Source organism: Mesoplodon bidens (assembly GCF_964165515.1).
Source record: "Mesoplodon bidens genome assembly, chromosome: 9".
Lineage (NCBI taxonomy): Eukaryota > Metazoa > Chordata > Mammalia > Artiodactyla > Ziphiidae > Mesoplodon > Mesoplodon bidens.
Window position 1 is genome coordinate 56,901,791 of NC_138166.1, and position 15,067 is coordinate 56,916,857.

Sequence of the window (15,067 nt, forward strand, 5' to 3'; positions counted from 1 at the left end):
ACTGCCGCTAGAGCCGCTGCCGCCGCTTTTCTAGAACCTTCCCCCCGACTAACGCGTCCGCCCCTACGTCAGGCCGTTGCGTAAACGCCCTAACCGCCGCCAATGGCGGGAACGCTCTACGCTCTACCTCCTTGCGCCAAGTACGTGCCCCTCCCCCTTGCGGCCAGTAGTGGTGCTTGACGTCAGTTGCGTAAAAGGGCTCTGTGAATGTGGAAGGCACGAGTTCTGCGTATTTGACTCTCGGAACTGGGTCCAGCCCCCGCCTTAGTGCAGGGCAGGTGAGAAACGGTCGCGCATTTTAAAATTAACGCTGTTGGGAGGAGCTTAATCTTCAGCCCAGAGGTCCAGCCCCCTCAACCCCGGAGGTGGTCCTTATAGCAACGCTTTGATAATCTCCCCCCACCCCCGTCTTAAAAAAACCTAGTAGCTTTCTCTACTGCCTTTTCCTTCCCCCACCCTTCCTCCTCTGCGCGGAGGACCAACTCGGCCCCTTCCGGAAACACCCGAAGCGACTTCTAGTCAAAAAATTACACTTCACGCTCCACCAACCTAACCCTGGCCAACGCTTTTGGGGTCGACCTCGCGGGTAGTCGAAAAGGGCGCTCGTTTTTATTTCCCGATTCCCCCCCACATACACCTACCCCCAGCGTTCGGAGGCACCCAACCCCAGGGGCAAGGAAGTGGGCGGAGTCCTGTTTTGGCGCCAGCCACTACTGCCGCAAAGCAGGAAAAACCTCCGCCGAGGAGACTTCGGTCACGGCCCTCACCCACCCCTTCCCTCTCCCTCCCCTCCCCTCCGAGGACCACCAGGCGCCACGCCACGAACGGTAAGCGCCACCGTCACCGCCCGCTCTCCCGCTCCCTCTCCCTCCCGGGCTCGGGCTCCCGGCGGGCACTGCGCGGCGCACGATCCCTCCCCGCCGCGGGGCGCGCGCCCACCCCGCCCCTCGCGGCCGCCGGGCGTGGGCGGTGCCACCTTCCCCTCCCCCCAGCGGCGGCCCCGCGCGCAGCTCCCCAGCCCCCTCCCCTTCGGATGTGGCTGGAGCTTGAGGCGCGTAGGGCCGGAGACGGTGCAGACCCGGGACTCGGAGCAGCTCGGAGGCGGTGAAGTCGGTGTCTTTCTTTTTCTCTAGCTTTCACTTGGTGGTGTTGCTTAAGATACCACATGCGCCCCAGAGGCCCCCAGTTCCCCGCTTCCCATCCCTTCCCCGCCCAACCCTGAATCAGGAGCTGGTGGGAAGGAAAGGAGAGGCGAACAGAGACCCCGCGGCGGGCCTGGCGCTGGGCCGGCGTCTGTAGTTGGTTTAGGGGACGAGACTCTTCTCCCCAAGGTTGAAAGCTGTGGCGACAACTGCCTTATTTCTAGACAAAGCGCATTTCTTTCTCCCCTCCCCCATCCCGGATCAAGAAGAGGGGCTCTCCTTCCCCTCCCGGCGTCGGTCGGCGACTTGGGCCTCCAGGGAGGGCGGTGCATTCTCCCGTATCCGCGCGGCCCGATGTCCGGAGGCTGCGGCGGGCGCTTCGTTACGTGGCCGCCGCCTGGTCGGGGGAGGCGCGGGCCCCGTGGCGCAGTGCCCTTGAGCCCCCACGCCGCGGCCTTTGTTTCTCCCCGCGGATGCGCTGACCACGAGGCCCGCGCTCCCGTGGGGGGGAGGGGGCGGGGCGGGGGCCGGGCGCTAAGGCCTTGTTAAGCCGGGTGGGGCAGGGGCTTAAGGGGAGCGGATGAAAGTGCAGAAAAGAAGTGATTTGGTTTCAAAAGTGGCACAAAATGGGACTGGAACATCTCGGTGTGTTTTTCCTTTAATTTTTTAACTAGTGATTGGAAAGGGAGGGTTGCTAAGAAGAAACCAGGTTGGGATTACATTACATACGCGACTGTTTGGACTGTTAAGTGTAGAGGAGAAATTCACAGTAATTGGTTATTGTGATCATTTGGGCAGTCATTTGATTTTTGAACCAAACTATTTGGCCATTTTTTAAAAAATTCTGACTATGGTTATAAGTGGGATTTGGATAGGGAAAAAAAAATTGTCTATTTTTTACCCTGTAAAGCTTTCTCGGGTACTAACGTGCCCGGTAAGGTTATCTAGGTACACTTGGTTACAACACTGATATACTCTTAGGCATGTATCACTACTTCGTGCAGAATCTCAAAACTGCTTCTCTGTGGATTTGTATACATGTTTGATAACGTGAGTTACCTAGGTGGGGGTTGGAATCCAAACAAAACTTATGTTTAGCTACTTTTTTGTGTCTTGCAAACTTTTTTAACTGTCATGCATTTTTCTAGTAATAGCTCTTCAAGTCTGCAATAAAAAATGGCGTCCAATAAAACTACATTGGTAAGTTAATGACAACCTAAAATATTTAAGGATCTAACACAAACTTTTTTTCTCCAAAAATTATAACTTTGCATCTCTGTGGTTGAGAAATTTACATCCATATATAGTTTCCAGTCCCTTCTCGCCCCACTGTTATTACGGGGAGAGTTAGGAGCAAAAAGGAAATTACTACATTGAGATATTTATTGACTTGGCTTAATAGTGTCTTGATTCGTTTAGAGAAACCTTATCTTGGGAGAGTAGCATGAAATAAATTTTTACCAAGTATTCTTATCTTGAAATAAAGATACAAAACTTATGTGACCTGGAAGAATGTTACAAGCATACACAGACAAAGCAATAAAGCCCTTGTTGATTGGCATACTATTCTCTAAATCACTCTACTGAATTCTAGGGGAAGCAGGTATTTTCAGCATTGCCCTGTTTAAAGAACAGTTACCTTGTACACTTAGATGGAGACAAAAGTCATTGAATGTTTCGAATTGGTCACTGTCATATTTCAAACTTGCTTATTCTAAAATACAGAAGGGTCTTAAACTTAAATCATTGCAGTGCGGTTTTTTTAATACACGACATGAAAAAACATCACACATACGTTCAGGAAAGAGGAAACTAGATATTCTGGATCTTTTGAGCAATTAAGTTTTTTCTCTCCAGCAGTTTCTTAAACCCACAGTTTGCATTCTTAGGCTTCATTAAAACTTCTATAAACCTGTAGACATGTATGTATTCAGCCATGTCAAGTTTGGAGTTTTAACATAGCCATTGGAATATTTACATAAAAATCACGAAATTCAAAGTTATGGTTCCCACAGTATTTAATTCTAACACATTGCGTTAATAATTGCAAGTATATAAAGGTGAGTGTAAACATCTAAATAAAGCAAAACGGTTTTGGTTTGTGTGTTCTCCCCTTGGGTTTCGCAATATAAAGGGCATGTTGGTGATTTTTAATTTGTTTCATCATTAGATTGCACTTTTAAGTCAAACATCCTGAGAAACATTTAAATATAAAGCCTGTCTGGTGGCATAATTTATTCCCATCAAAGCCATCAATGGAAAAAGCACAAAGCATAATCTGTGCTTCCTCAGGATTGAACTGTCCTTCAGATTTCATAATCAGTAAACCAAAATGTAGATAATTTAATTGGCTTTACAATCACCAGTATCAAAAGTATTGGATGGGAAATGAAATAGCTGTCCCTGAGACTGAGGATGAATATAGATAGAGAAAGCAAATAGATGCTTCTATTAAAATTAAGTTGCTTTGCATACAGTTTGATAGTCTTCAGAATCTACCTAACTTTGCATTTTAAAATAATTTTGTTAGTGTTGTGAGATAATGTGTGCTGTAATTTAAATGGGAAAGTGGGTGGATTTTCTTTTATAAAGAAAAGGATGAGCATTTTTAACTAGTTTATGGGTGCCATAGTAGTAAATACTTCATTTCTTGGACCAAATTTTTTTTATCTTTCATTTTCTGTGTTTATTTTTGTTTTCCTGTTTACTCTGTTAGCCTCTTAGTTTCATGGACATACTTTTTTTGTTTTTCGTTTAGGATCAGTGTCTGATAAGCTTTGGTCTTTACCAGTTTTTCTTCACTCTTTCCACTACCACCATCATTACCTTCCTTGTACTGTACGGAGTCAGAAGGCTATTTAACTGGGTGCAATACCCAAGTACCTTGACTAATGAAAGTTATAAGATATGACATGGGGAATGGTATCCAACAAAATCAGGTGTTTGCTGCATTATTTAAGTTTCAGAGGATTTTTATTTCTTACATGTGTGTGTACACCTCTAAATGATTACGAATTTTTAAATGTCTTTCGCAGTCTTGAGCCATTGCTGTTAATTTTTCTGCTTACATGCTTTAGGAGGGATGACTTTAGTGACTGAGCAATTAATTTTTTTTTAATAGCACCTGTTTTAAGGTGAAATGATTCCAAGATGAACATAACATGTGGGATTTCCCCCCTTAGTCTCTTAATAACCATTTCCGGGTTTTTTTGAAAGTTTATCCATTTTCAATAACAAATCTGTTTTGAGTTATTGGTCTGTTGAGCTTGGTCTCCTGCTTCTCTCAAAGAGTGTTATACCAAAAAAAAAAAAATCTAACCTAAAAACTTGTAAGTTAGTTTCATTGGCTACCACTTTAGAGTCTTTCTCTTGAGAAGCCAAGAAAAGGATTTTTTCACATTAGATAATTAAAATGATCCAGCATTTTGGCCTCTTGAAGTGACAGCATTATAGGTTTGTTCCGGGTGGTCAGTGACATTATATACAGAGATTATGGGGAAATGATCTTGTCCTTTTTAACCTATTTATGGTCTCATTGGTTGACCCTGCAATTGATATCAGGGTTCTGAACCATGTTTTTGTTGTGCAGTTATCTTTTCTCTTAAATTGTTGACGCTTTTAACATCAGTGTTTCAATTGGGAAAGGGGGTCTTAGTGTTTGGGGGCTGTAGTTTTAATGGGTCTATGGTTCACTAATAAGACCTGTCACTACTAGTTATTCTCCTTTGTCTCATTCTCTAATAGTTTCTAATAGTTGATTGTTGCTGTCCTGTGGTTAAAATGAGTGAAAACTCTACTAAATTTGGGCTTGTAGACTACATAGAAATAAGACCAGGAAAAGATAAAACAATGCTTTCAAAGAATGTTTTTGATTGTATTATTTCAGTGAAGGGTGGTGGGTGATAGTTTTGAGCTAAAGCCACAGAATCAAGAATTCCTTTATTTTATTATCTGTTAACTTTTACTTTTTCAGAAGGTATCTGCTCTGGGATATAGAAGTGGAAATTTAGGTGTCAAATGCAATGGTAATATAAGTAGTCTAGCCTTTAAAGTGTACTAAAAAAATCAAAAAGAGATATTTCTTAAATCTCTCTTGTTTTGTTTTAGCAAAAAATGGGAAAGAAACAGAATGGAAAAAGTAAAAAAGTCGAAGAGGCAGAACCTGAAGAATTTGTGGTAGAAAAAGTACTGGACCGACGTGTAGTGAATGGGAAGGTGGAGTATTTCCTGAAGTGGAAGGGATTTACAGAGTAAGAAATCTCAGTGCTTTTATTATATGTTTAACGGCACTTAAGTAACATTTAAAATTTGTTTTTAGTCTAAGATCTTTTTATCCATTTTCTGTAAGTTTCTTTAAATTTAAAAGCACCTTTAATCCAGGATATCTTGTTTGAGGTAGGTTTAAAAAGAGCCATGTCTTTTGCCTACAGTGGTAACCGAGCAGATTTGAGTCTAGTTGATTACCTTGGAGAGTCAAATTTATATAATATAGAGTACAGTTTGCTTTTTAATGTAGTTGGATACTGTACTACCAAGAATACCTAATGTACACGGTTTTCCTACAGAGGACATTAAAAAATAGTGAAGCTATGTAAGGTATACTAGTGGGTCTTAAACAGAAGTGCTCATCATAATTCAGGTCCTACACTAGGTTTACTGTATCCTAATCTCTAAGAAGTAGAGTCTGGGCATTAACAGACCAAGTTGTAACCAGAGGTTAAAAGCATCTTTCCTAGCATCTCTAAAATGATTCATTTCATTCTGTCCAGTTCTGTAAAGGCTTTCTGGATCAGAGCACACAAAGTTAGCCATCTTGTAACTAGTGGTGTAGGGTGACCTTACTTTCACATTTGGTAATTGATACTCATTTTCTTTCCAGCCCTTCTGAAAAACACATGGAAATGGTCATCTCTGCCGTATATCAGGGATTGGCAGACTTTAAGAGTCACATAGTAGATAATCTAGGCTTTGTGGGCTTCTGTCACAGCTATTCAACTCTGAGAATGTAGTACAGAAGCAGCAATAGGCAATACATTAAACAGATGAACATGGCTGTGTTCTAATAATGCTTTTGTTTATGGGCCCCAAAATTCAATTCCATGCGACTTTTATTGTGACATTTTTTCCCAACCAATTAAAAATGTAAAAAACAGTCTTAGTTTGCCAGCCATACAAAAGGCTGGATTTGACTTGTGAGTTGCCAACCCCTGTTTTATATCACTTCCCAATTTGAGTACCCAGCAGAAATTGAAAATACTGTCTCACATTTGAGAGTGCCTCTGAATTGCTGTGTTTTAAAACACAGTATTGGAGGCCTCAACCCTAGGAACAATCTGATAAAGTAATTTGAGGTGGGAACCAGGAATCCACCTTTTTTAAAGGCTCTTCCAGAGGAATTCAAAAGTGAGTTGTCCGCATAACTTGGAAAAATACTGGTTCCAGTTGTTCTGCTAGAGCCAGGTTCAGTTAACCTTGGAGGTAATAACATTGCCCACATAGTACGAACTGTGAAAGTAGACACAAAAGGAAGTATAGATTCCCTCAAAAGAATGTGAGGGGAGGGGGGAAATGATTCATATCTGCAGTACAGAGGACTTTTTGTCAGGTATGTATTAAATGGATCTGGATGATGGTGATGAACCATGTTTAATTGAATGAACATTTTTTTTTAACCGAATACAGTGCAGACAATACTTGGGAACCCGAAGAAAATTTAGATTGTCCAGAGTTAATTGAAGCATTTCTTAATTCTCAAAAAGCTGGTAAAGAAAAAGATGGAACAAAAAGAAAATCTTTATCTGACAGTGAATCTGATGATAGCAAATCAAAGAAGAAAAGAGATGCTGTACGTATAAAACATTGGCCAGCAAACTGGCTTTTTGTAAAAGGATGATTTGATTTTTTAAATACTTCTTAAAACTCAAGTACTTTAAAAATATCATTAAAAGGCCTTTTAAAAATACTTAATATTTAATATTCGGGACAGAAAAGATAGGCATGGTTTACCCTACGTTGTGTAAATGTCTAGTAAGTGCTTACACCACTTAAAATTGTGCTAGTGTTATTTTGGATAGATTGATGAATTTGACTTCAGATCAGACGATTTCCTCTGATGTAGACCAGCTGTCTTAAGTAAAAACAATACAAAATTGATCATTGAAAATCCCTTACAATACAGTGAAAACAATCTACATAGCACATTTTGATTATAGATCATTAGTGAGTGGTAGTGACCAAAACTTTGGCACATGATCCTTGTATTGCCAAACTACTTTGATTTTGAAGTATATAATCTTGGATAATAATTTTTTTATTAATTTTTATTAGCATAAAATGAGATAATTGGTTCATTCACTGCATGTGTATTTTGAGCCAATCTTTGCTTCGTTGATTTCTTTGTGGCTTTGAGCAAATTACATAAATCCTTGCTTTTACCCTCAACTTTAAAACATACTTGTCCTGCCTTTTGGCCTAACACAGCAATTTGGGAAAAGGTCTTGGGTCTGAATTATATCTAGGCTTGGGGACTAAACATACAATACAGATTTATTGATCAGGACTTTGGATTTAAAATTTGATCATTTGGGGCTTCCCTGGTGGCGCAGTGGTTGAGAGTCCGCCTGCCAATGCGGGGGACATGGGTTCGTGCCCTGGTCTGGGAAGATCCCAAATGCCGCAGAGCGGCTGGGCCCGTGAGCCATGGCCTCTGAGCCTGCGTGTCTGGAGGCTGTGCTCCACAACGGGAGGGGCCACAACAGTGAGAGGCCCGCGAATCGCAAAAAAAGAAATTGATCATTTGAACTAGATGCTAAGTACTTCGCAGTCCATTAACTTGTTTTGTTTTTTGGTGGGGGGGGCGCGCTGTGTTGGGTCTTCGTTGCTGCATGCAGGCTTTTCTCTAGTTGCAGCGAGTGGGGACGACTCTTCATTGCAGTGCGTGGGCTTCTCATTGCGGTGGCTTCTCTTGCTGCAAAGCACGGGCTCTAGGCATGTCGGCTTCAGTAGTTGTGGCGCACGGGCTTAGTTGCTCCGAGGCATGTAGGATCTTCCTGGCCCAGGGCTCGAACCCATGTCCCCTGCATCGGCAGGCAGATTCTTAACCACTGCACCACCAGGGAAGTCCCAGTCCATTAACTCTTAATGACAGTTCTGTCAAGCTTATAGGTATTACCCTCATTTTTTACAGAAGGGAAACAGAGGTGGGCTACAAATTTGGTTCTGAACACTTTAGCAGCCAAGGCAAAAAGGTAACAATCTTAAGAAGCAGTTGTAAGTAAATTGGAAGTCAACCACATGCTCAACAGAAGCACTGTTTAATAACAATAGTCATCCCGTATTGAGCCCTCGTAATGTGCCGAGTAGTGTTCTAAATTACTTAATTTGCTTTTCATATACTTTACAATTTCTATGAAACAGATAGTATTAATTGTATGTATTTTATAGAAAATGAACCTGAATCACAAAGAGGTTAACTTGCCCAAAGCCACACACTCTAGTGAAGGTTAGAGTCATCATTATAACCTAGGCAGTCTGACTCCAGAGCTCGAGATAATGATGTAAAAAGACTCATGGGGAGAAAGGATTTGTTATGTAAGCACTTCTCTTTTTTGGTCTCAAGTCCCCTTTACACTCTAGAAAATTATTTAGGATCCCAAAAAACTTGTTTATATGGATTATAACTGTCACTACTAACTGCATTAGAAATTAAAGTAGAAACTTAACACAGTTTTGTATATTCAGTTAAGAATGACGAAGACTATTACATGTTATTCATAACTTTTCATGAAAAATAACTTTAAATGAGAAGAGTGGCATTTTACATTTTTGCAAATCTTGTCAGTGTCTGTCTTAATAAGGCATTAGTCCTGTATTCGATTTGCTGTGCTATGTTGTTTGGTGGAGATATGCAGAGACAATTTAAAGTCACAGATACATGAAAAGAGGAGATCTTGCAGATAAACAGATACTCCAGAAGGTCTCAGGCATCCCCGGGAGTCCCTCAGACCACAGTTTTGGTTTATACGAAGTATTTTATAAGGTTTACTGTAATTCAGATTGATTACAATACTGATTAGTCTCATTTTAAAGTTTTTATTATTTTGCTGTTTATAGTTTCTGTGTGCTTTAAAAAATAACGTGGGTAATTTAGACGATTCCTAGAAGTAATTTGAAATACTGACTTTCAAGAATTTATAATTATTAATTGATTTAGAATTACCAAAAAAAGAGAGATTGGGGTTTTTTCCTGCCTTTTGTGTCTTTGAAGAAAGTTTTGTCTGTTTTCTAGATTTATGATTCAGAATATTTTAGACATCCAGATTTGTTTTTTCTACTTGTAAGTTTAATGGAAGTTAATATGTGTTTTAGTACTAAATATGGGCTCTTGCTCTGGTCATTTGTTTCACCATCAGAAGGTTTTTATTTAAAAGTTATATATCATGAAAACAAATTGGAAGTTAATATTGTTAGTTTGCTCTCTGAAAAAAATGTGTGGGAACATTTATGTAAATAATCATTTAACCTCTTTTAAACAGGCTGATAAACCAAGAGGTTTTGCCAGAGGTCTTGACCCAGAGCGAATAATTGGTGCCACCGACAGCAGTGGAGAATTAATGTTTCTCATGAAATGGTAAGTGTGTGGGTAATTTGTTATATTTTAAAGTAAGAATAGATAATGTTTTTTAAAAACTTGTGAATTTTTAAAAAACATATCTACCTAGGTTTTATAAATAGTTGACCATCATTAGGTAGAGAGTAATTATCTGCTAAAAGGATGATTCTAGTTACTTTGCTAAAGCAACGAGTGGCAAACTGTGGCCTGTTTTGGAAAATTAGGTTTTACTGGAACACAGCCACAAGTAACCACATAACCCTGAAGCAATACCTTTTGATTGAGTTATGATCCTTAAGTGAATGGTTAACAGTTGACAAAATACAGTTTAGACTTTTTAATTGAATATTTTTTTTCCTCACAACAGGAAAGATTCAGATGAGGCGGACTTGGTGCTGGCAAAAGAGGCAAATATGAAGTGTCCTCAAATTGTAATTGCTTTTTATGAGGAGAGACTAACTTGGCATTCTTGTCCAGAAGATGAAGCTCAATAATTGTTTGCATTGCTTTTTATATATATTTATATATATATATAAAATCTGGGTCTTGGTTTTTTGATTTATTAGTGTGAAGAAATAACTACATTCTAATGAAAATCCAGTTTGATATGTTCGTTTTGAAGTAGTATTGGGGAAGTTGTTGGGTTTTGGGGGGGTTTTTTGGGGGTTTTGTTTTTGTTTTTTTTGCATCTGTAGCACTGGTTACTTTGAATAAATAAAAGCTTTCTGTAGTTGCTTCCTTTAGCAGAAAAGAACATTTGATACCATGGTATATTATTTCCTCTGCATTAGAGAACAGCTTTTCTAAATGTTGGGGAAAATCTCCATAGTCATTACTCAATCAGAATTTAGAATTTGCATTTAACTCATATATGCCTAAGGACCATTCTGGGTTTTCTGTATGTGTATACATAAAATACATATGTAAATGGTTTGGGGGTTTTTTGGTTATTGTTTAAACACATTTACCAAAACAAAAACAGCCTTTCACAACCATGGATGAGCCCATGTTTCTGGGATTCTGTCATTTTGCGCAATAAAAGAAATCACTTCAACTTAAATTGAAAATTTAAGTCTTAACCTTTCAAATAATTTTGTAATTAATGAGACAAATTAAACCATTTAAATTGGATAATTTTTTAAAGCAGCCCTATCAGAATCTGCATCCATATCTACCATCATATAAATGCAGTTTTATATGTAAAACCCCCCCGAAAGGAAAAGTTTATCTCTGTCAACCCAAATGAAAAAAATAAAAGAATTCTGGTGTGTTTTAATTAGCCAAGCAAGACTTAGTTAAATGGACATTTAAAGCTTCCTTTTGGAAAACCATTCTTTTATAAGAAGTTGAAATCTGTGTGCTGTATTTACTGAAAGACTGATACATGGAATGTCTCAGACTTGTTAATGGAAACCTAATCAGGTGGTTAGAGATGTTGGCAGTTTAGGATCTGCAGGAATAAATGAGTGAACAAAGTTTTCTAATCTAAACTTGACCTGCATGTTTTTTCAAACTTTACCCCAGCCCATTCCTTAAATGTAGGCTCGGTCTTCTCAGTATTTTGGGTTACTGGTTCAGCAGAAGCCAGGAAAAACAATAACTTTGTAGTAATCAGAATGTTATTCAACTGTATATTGTTTACTTTATTGTAAATACTGGTGAACAGTGGTCAATAAATAGTTTTATATTCCTTTATGTGATTAGACTTTTTTTTAATCTGATGCCTTTATAGTGGGAGTAGAAACACATTCACTGTATTAACTTCATATCTGTAAATAGCGTGATGTCACTAAGGCATTAGAGTACCTGTTTTAGATCCTTTGAGTTTAGGAATTTCAAGTAGAATATTACCACAAAAAGGTTTTCTTGTTAAAATGAGTTTCAGCGGACTTCCCTGGTGGCTCAGTGGTTAAGAATCCGCCTGCCAATGCAGGGGACACGGGTTTGGGCCCTGGTCCAGGAAGATCCCACATGCTGCGGAGCAAATAAGCCCGTGTGCCACAACTAGTGAGCCTGCACTGTAGAACCGGGAGCCACAACTAGTGAGCCCGTGTGCCTAGAGCCTGTGCTCCTCAACAAGAGAAGCCACCGCAATGAGAAGCCCACGCACTGCTACGAAGAGTAGCCCCTGCTCACCACAACTAGAGAAAGCCCGTGTGCAGCAATGAAGACCCAATGCAGCCAAAAATAAATAAATTTATTTAAAAAGATAAGTTTCAGGTGATGCCTAAGAGGAACTTGTTTCATTAAAGTGAAATTTTGATACTCAGACTCTAGTTTGTTGAAGCTGCCATCTAAAAAAAAAAAAGGTATTCTGATAGGACTGATCCTGTTGTGATATATTTCTACTGATTTCCAAAATCTATACAGAAAAAAGGAAATCATCTATACTAAGCTGTTACCAATCTTTTTGTAGACCTAGCACTGCTCTCAACAGTGGGTTTGTAAATGATACAGAACCTTTTGTTCAGATCAGAAATTTATGACTGTACCTTGAATTTTAGCTTAGAGCATTTCTGGAAACTTGTCCATGTATTTTCATACCTCCTATGTTGTATCTGTTTCTTACTGGTGCTATAAAAAGTTGTCACAAACTTGAATGGCTTAAAACAACAAATTTATTATCTTATTTCTGGAGTCCAAAATACAAAGTCAAGGTATTGGGGCTTCCCTGGCAGTCCAGTGGTTGACTCCACACTTCCACTGCGGGGAACACAGGTTTGGTCCCTGGTCGGGGAACTAAGATCCCGTACGCCATGCGGCGTGGCCTAAAAATTAAAAAAACAAAGTCAAGGTATTAGGGCTGGTTCCTAGAGGCCATCTATATTCCTTGGTTCCTGGCCCCTTCCATCTTCAAAAGCAGTATAGCACAGTCTCTCAACAAGTTACTTCACCTCTCTCTACCTCAGTTTCCTCATCTATAAAATAGTAAATCAAGATGAAATATAAGCATATGAGACACTTAAAACGATGCCTTGTATGTGGTAATAAAAATGTGTTACCTATTTTTAGTAGGGACACCGTAGGCTGTTGTATGGAGGTTCCCCAACTTAATCAGTTGCTGGGTATGAACTTAGGTGGTTTGTAGTTTTTTGCTGTTAGATTAATGTGGTGAACATCCATTTCTTTGTGTCTTTTCAATTTCTTTCTCCCGTGGCATATAGTTCTCAGAGTACAGGTCTTTCATCTCCTTGGTTAGATTTATTACTAGGTATTTTATTTTTTTGGCCATGCCACGGGGCATGTGGGATCTTAGTTCCAAGGATCTTAGATCAGGGATCGAACTGGTGCCCCTTGCGTTGCTAGCACAGACTCTTAACCACTGGACTCCAGGGAAGCAAGGTGGTGAACATTCCTTTACATAATGCATAGTGAAACTTAAGTAGATTTAGATGGATTTCCAGAAATTAATGAAGTCAGTCTTGTAGTGACTCTTCCATCAGTAGTCATTACCCCATATCCTCAGTTGTACTGCAGATTAATAATACTAAGACTGATTCTGTTGCCAATTCAATGGCATCTTGTTTTAATTTGCATGTCTGTGATATTTTTATTGAACATTCTTTTCATGCTTACTATTTGCATTTCTTCATCTATAAATGAATTGCCAATTTTACAAATTTTTTAATTTGTAGCAGTTCCTTATGTAATTATTAATTTTTTGTGTTGCAAATATTTTCTGCCAATGTTTTGTGACATGATTTATGATAACCATTTTGTCGTACCAAATTTTATGTGGTCAACCCTTGTCAGTCTTTATGTCTTCTGGATTTCATGTCTTGTTTGAAAATACCTCTCCCATTCTGAAGTTACATGGATAGTCTTTTAAAATTTCTTGTTTTCATTTTCTTCATTCCATTTCATTTTTATAGTCAGGTCTTTAATCTGAGATTTTGTTGAATATTTTTGTGAAGGTTTCTGACTTTTGTTTCCCAAGATGGACATCAGTGCCTCTGAAGAAGTAGATGTGTAGGTAGCAGTTTCCCTAATCTCATGGATCAAAGATAATCATTATGCCACTACAAAAAGACTTGGCCAACATATAAAACTGAAGTTTTTCTTTTTCATAAAGGGCCTGAAATATGTTCAAATATCTGGATAAATATTGGCATCGAGCAAAAGATAAAAATCTCTAACATGAAGCTGAATATGAATAGTATGTGTATTTGTATGTAACCTATATGATACATAGACCCTTTCATCTTTTGTTGAAAAAATGAATTTGTACCTTTGAGTATTCACTGATCAAGGAGAGCAATTTTAACAACTTAAAGCTCCAGTAGGTGATTTGGTATAATCAAGGAAATTGTAGTAGATACCAATCTTCATAGCTTGATTCTTCTTATGGATGTAGTATCTCCTCTAAATGTGTTGCACTACTCAGATACATGACAATCATCAGCATATCTGCTAATAGGGAATAAGGAGGGGGGATTTAGGGCTGTTGGGTTTTTTGGTGGGGTTTTATGTGTGTTTTAAGAATTTATATTATGTTAAAAGATTTCTGCAGGCAATCATGTCACCTGGAAAATACAAAAATATGAAACTGTTCATTTGGAATCTTTATTTTCCCATTACAGCCCATGTTTTTACTGTAAAAGCAAACAGTATGAAAATCCATGATCACACATAAGAATTGTTTCATTCATAGAATAAATAACAGTTGATGAATACTTTTTTGTATTTTATCTCATTTAATCCTCAAAATAGCCTTCTGGAGTAGGCATGATTGACCCCATTTTACAGGTGAGGAAACTAGGGCACAAAAAGGCTGAAGAAGGTCAAGGTCAGTTGTATGAACAAGAGCATTAACTATGGGAATAAAGAGAAGGGGACTGGTTTGAGGGTAGGGTTTTGTCCATAGTAAGTCTCCAGTATGTGCTTGTAGAATAAAGTGGTTTTGGATATAAAATGAGGTGATGTGGAGGTCGGGAAGAAAGGGATCCAGAATGACTCCCAAGTTTTCATTTTTTCTGGGATGGATGAAAATGTGATTTAGTGAGAGAGGGAACCTAGGAGAAACCTTGAAGGGGAGGCTATTAAAGTGGCTTTGGACATATATTGAGGTATTCCTTTGATTAGTATATTAGTTAGTACGCTTACAACACATTACATAATTTGGCCAGAAGTAGGAGATACCCAACTCAAACCTGCTTTGATAAGGGAAATTACTGCTGGCCTAGAGACAAAATAACAGTGGTTCAGGACTTCCCTGGTAGCGCAGTGGTTAAGAATCCGCCTGCCAATGCAGGGGACACAGGTTCAAGCCCTGGTCTGGGAAGATCCCACATGCCGCGGGGCAACTAAGCCCGTG

General features: G+C 39.3%; 1 protein-coding gene across 10 annotated transcripts; it reads left to right on the forward strand.

Moving 5' to 3' along the window:
• Positions 1-139: 139 nt before the first annotated feature.
• CBX3 (chromobox 3) lies at positions 140-11,458 on the forward strand. 10 transcript variants are annotated; one of them, XM_081243734.1, is made up of 7 exons: positions 1,050-1,109; positions 2,124-2,192; positions 2,291-2,342; positions 5,250-5,392; positions 6,825-6,987; positions 9,677-9,771; positions 10,121-11,458. In XM_081243734.1, the coding sequence occupies exons 3-7, from the start codon at positions 2,319-2,321 to the stop codon at positions 10,245-10,247; spliced, it is 552 nt and encodes a 183-aa protein (XP_081099860.1). In that variant the 5' UTR covers positions 1,050-1,109; positions 2,124-2,192; positions 2,291-2,318; the 3' UTR covers positions 10,248-11,458. The 10 variants fall into 10 exon arrangements, with proteins under 10 accessions (XP_081099861.1, XP_081099858.1, XP_081099859.1 ...); XM_081243735.1 differs by lacking the exons at positions 1,050-1,109; positions 2,124-2,192 and adding an exon at positions 140-278; XM_081243732.1 differs by lacking the exons at positions 1,050-1,109; positions 2,124-2,192 and adding an exon at positions 673-827.
• Positions 11,459-15,067: the final 3,609 nt, after the last annotated feature.

Coding starts and splice junctions, on each gene's coding strand:
- CBX3 (XM_081243735.1), top strand. CDS start 2,319: ATGGCGTCCAATAAAACTACATTG. Junction 5,393..6,824: donor AAGTGGAAGGGATTTACAGA/GTAAGAAATCTC, acceptor AACCGAATACAG/TGCAGACAATACTTGGGAAC. Junction 6,988..9,676: donor CAAAGAAGAAAAGAGATGCT/GTACGTATAAAA, acceptor TCTTTTAAACAG/GCTGATAAACCAAGAGGTTT.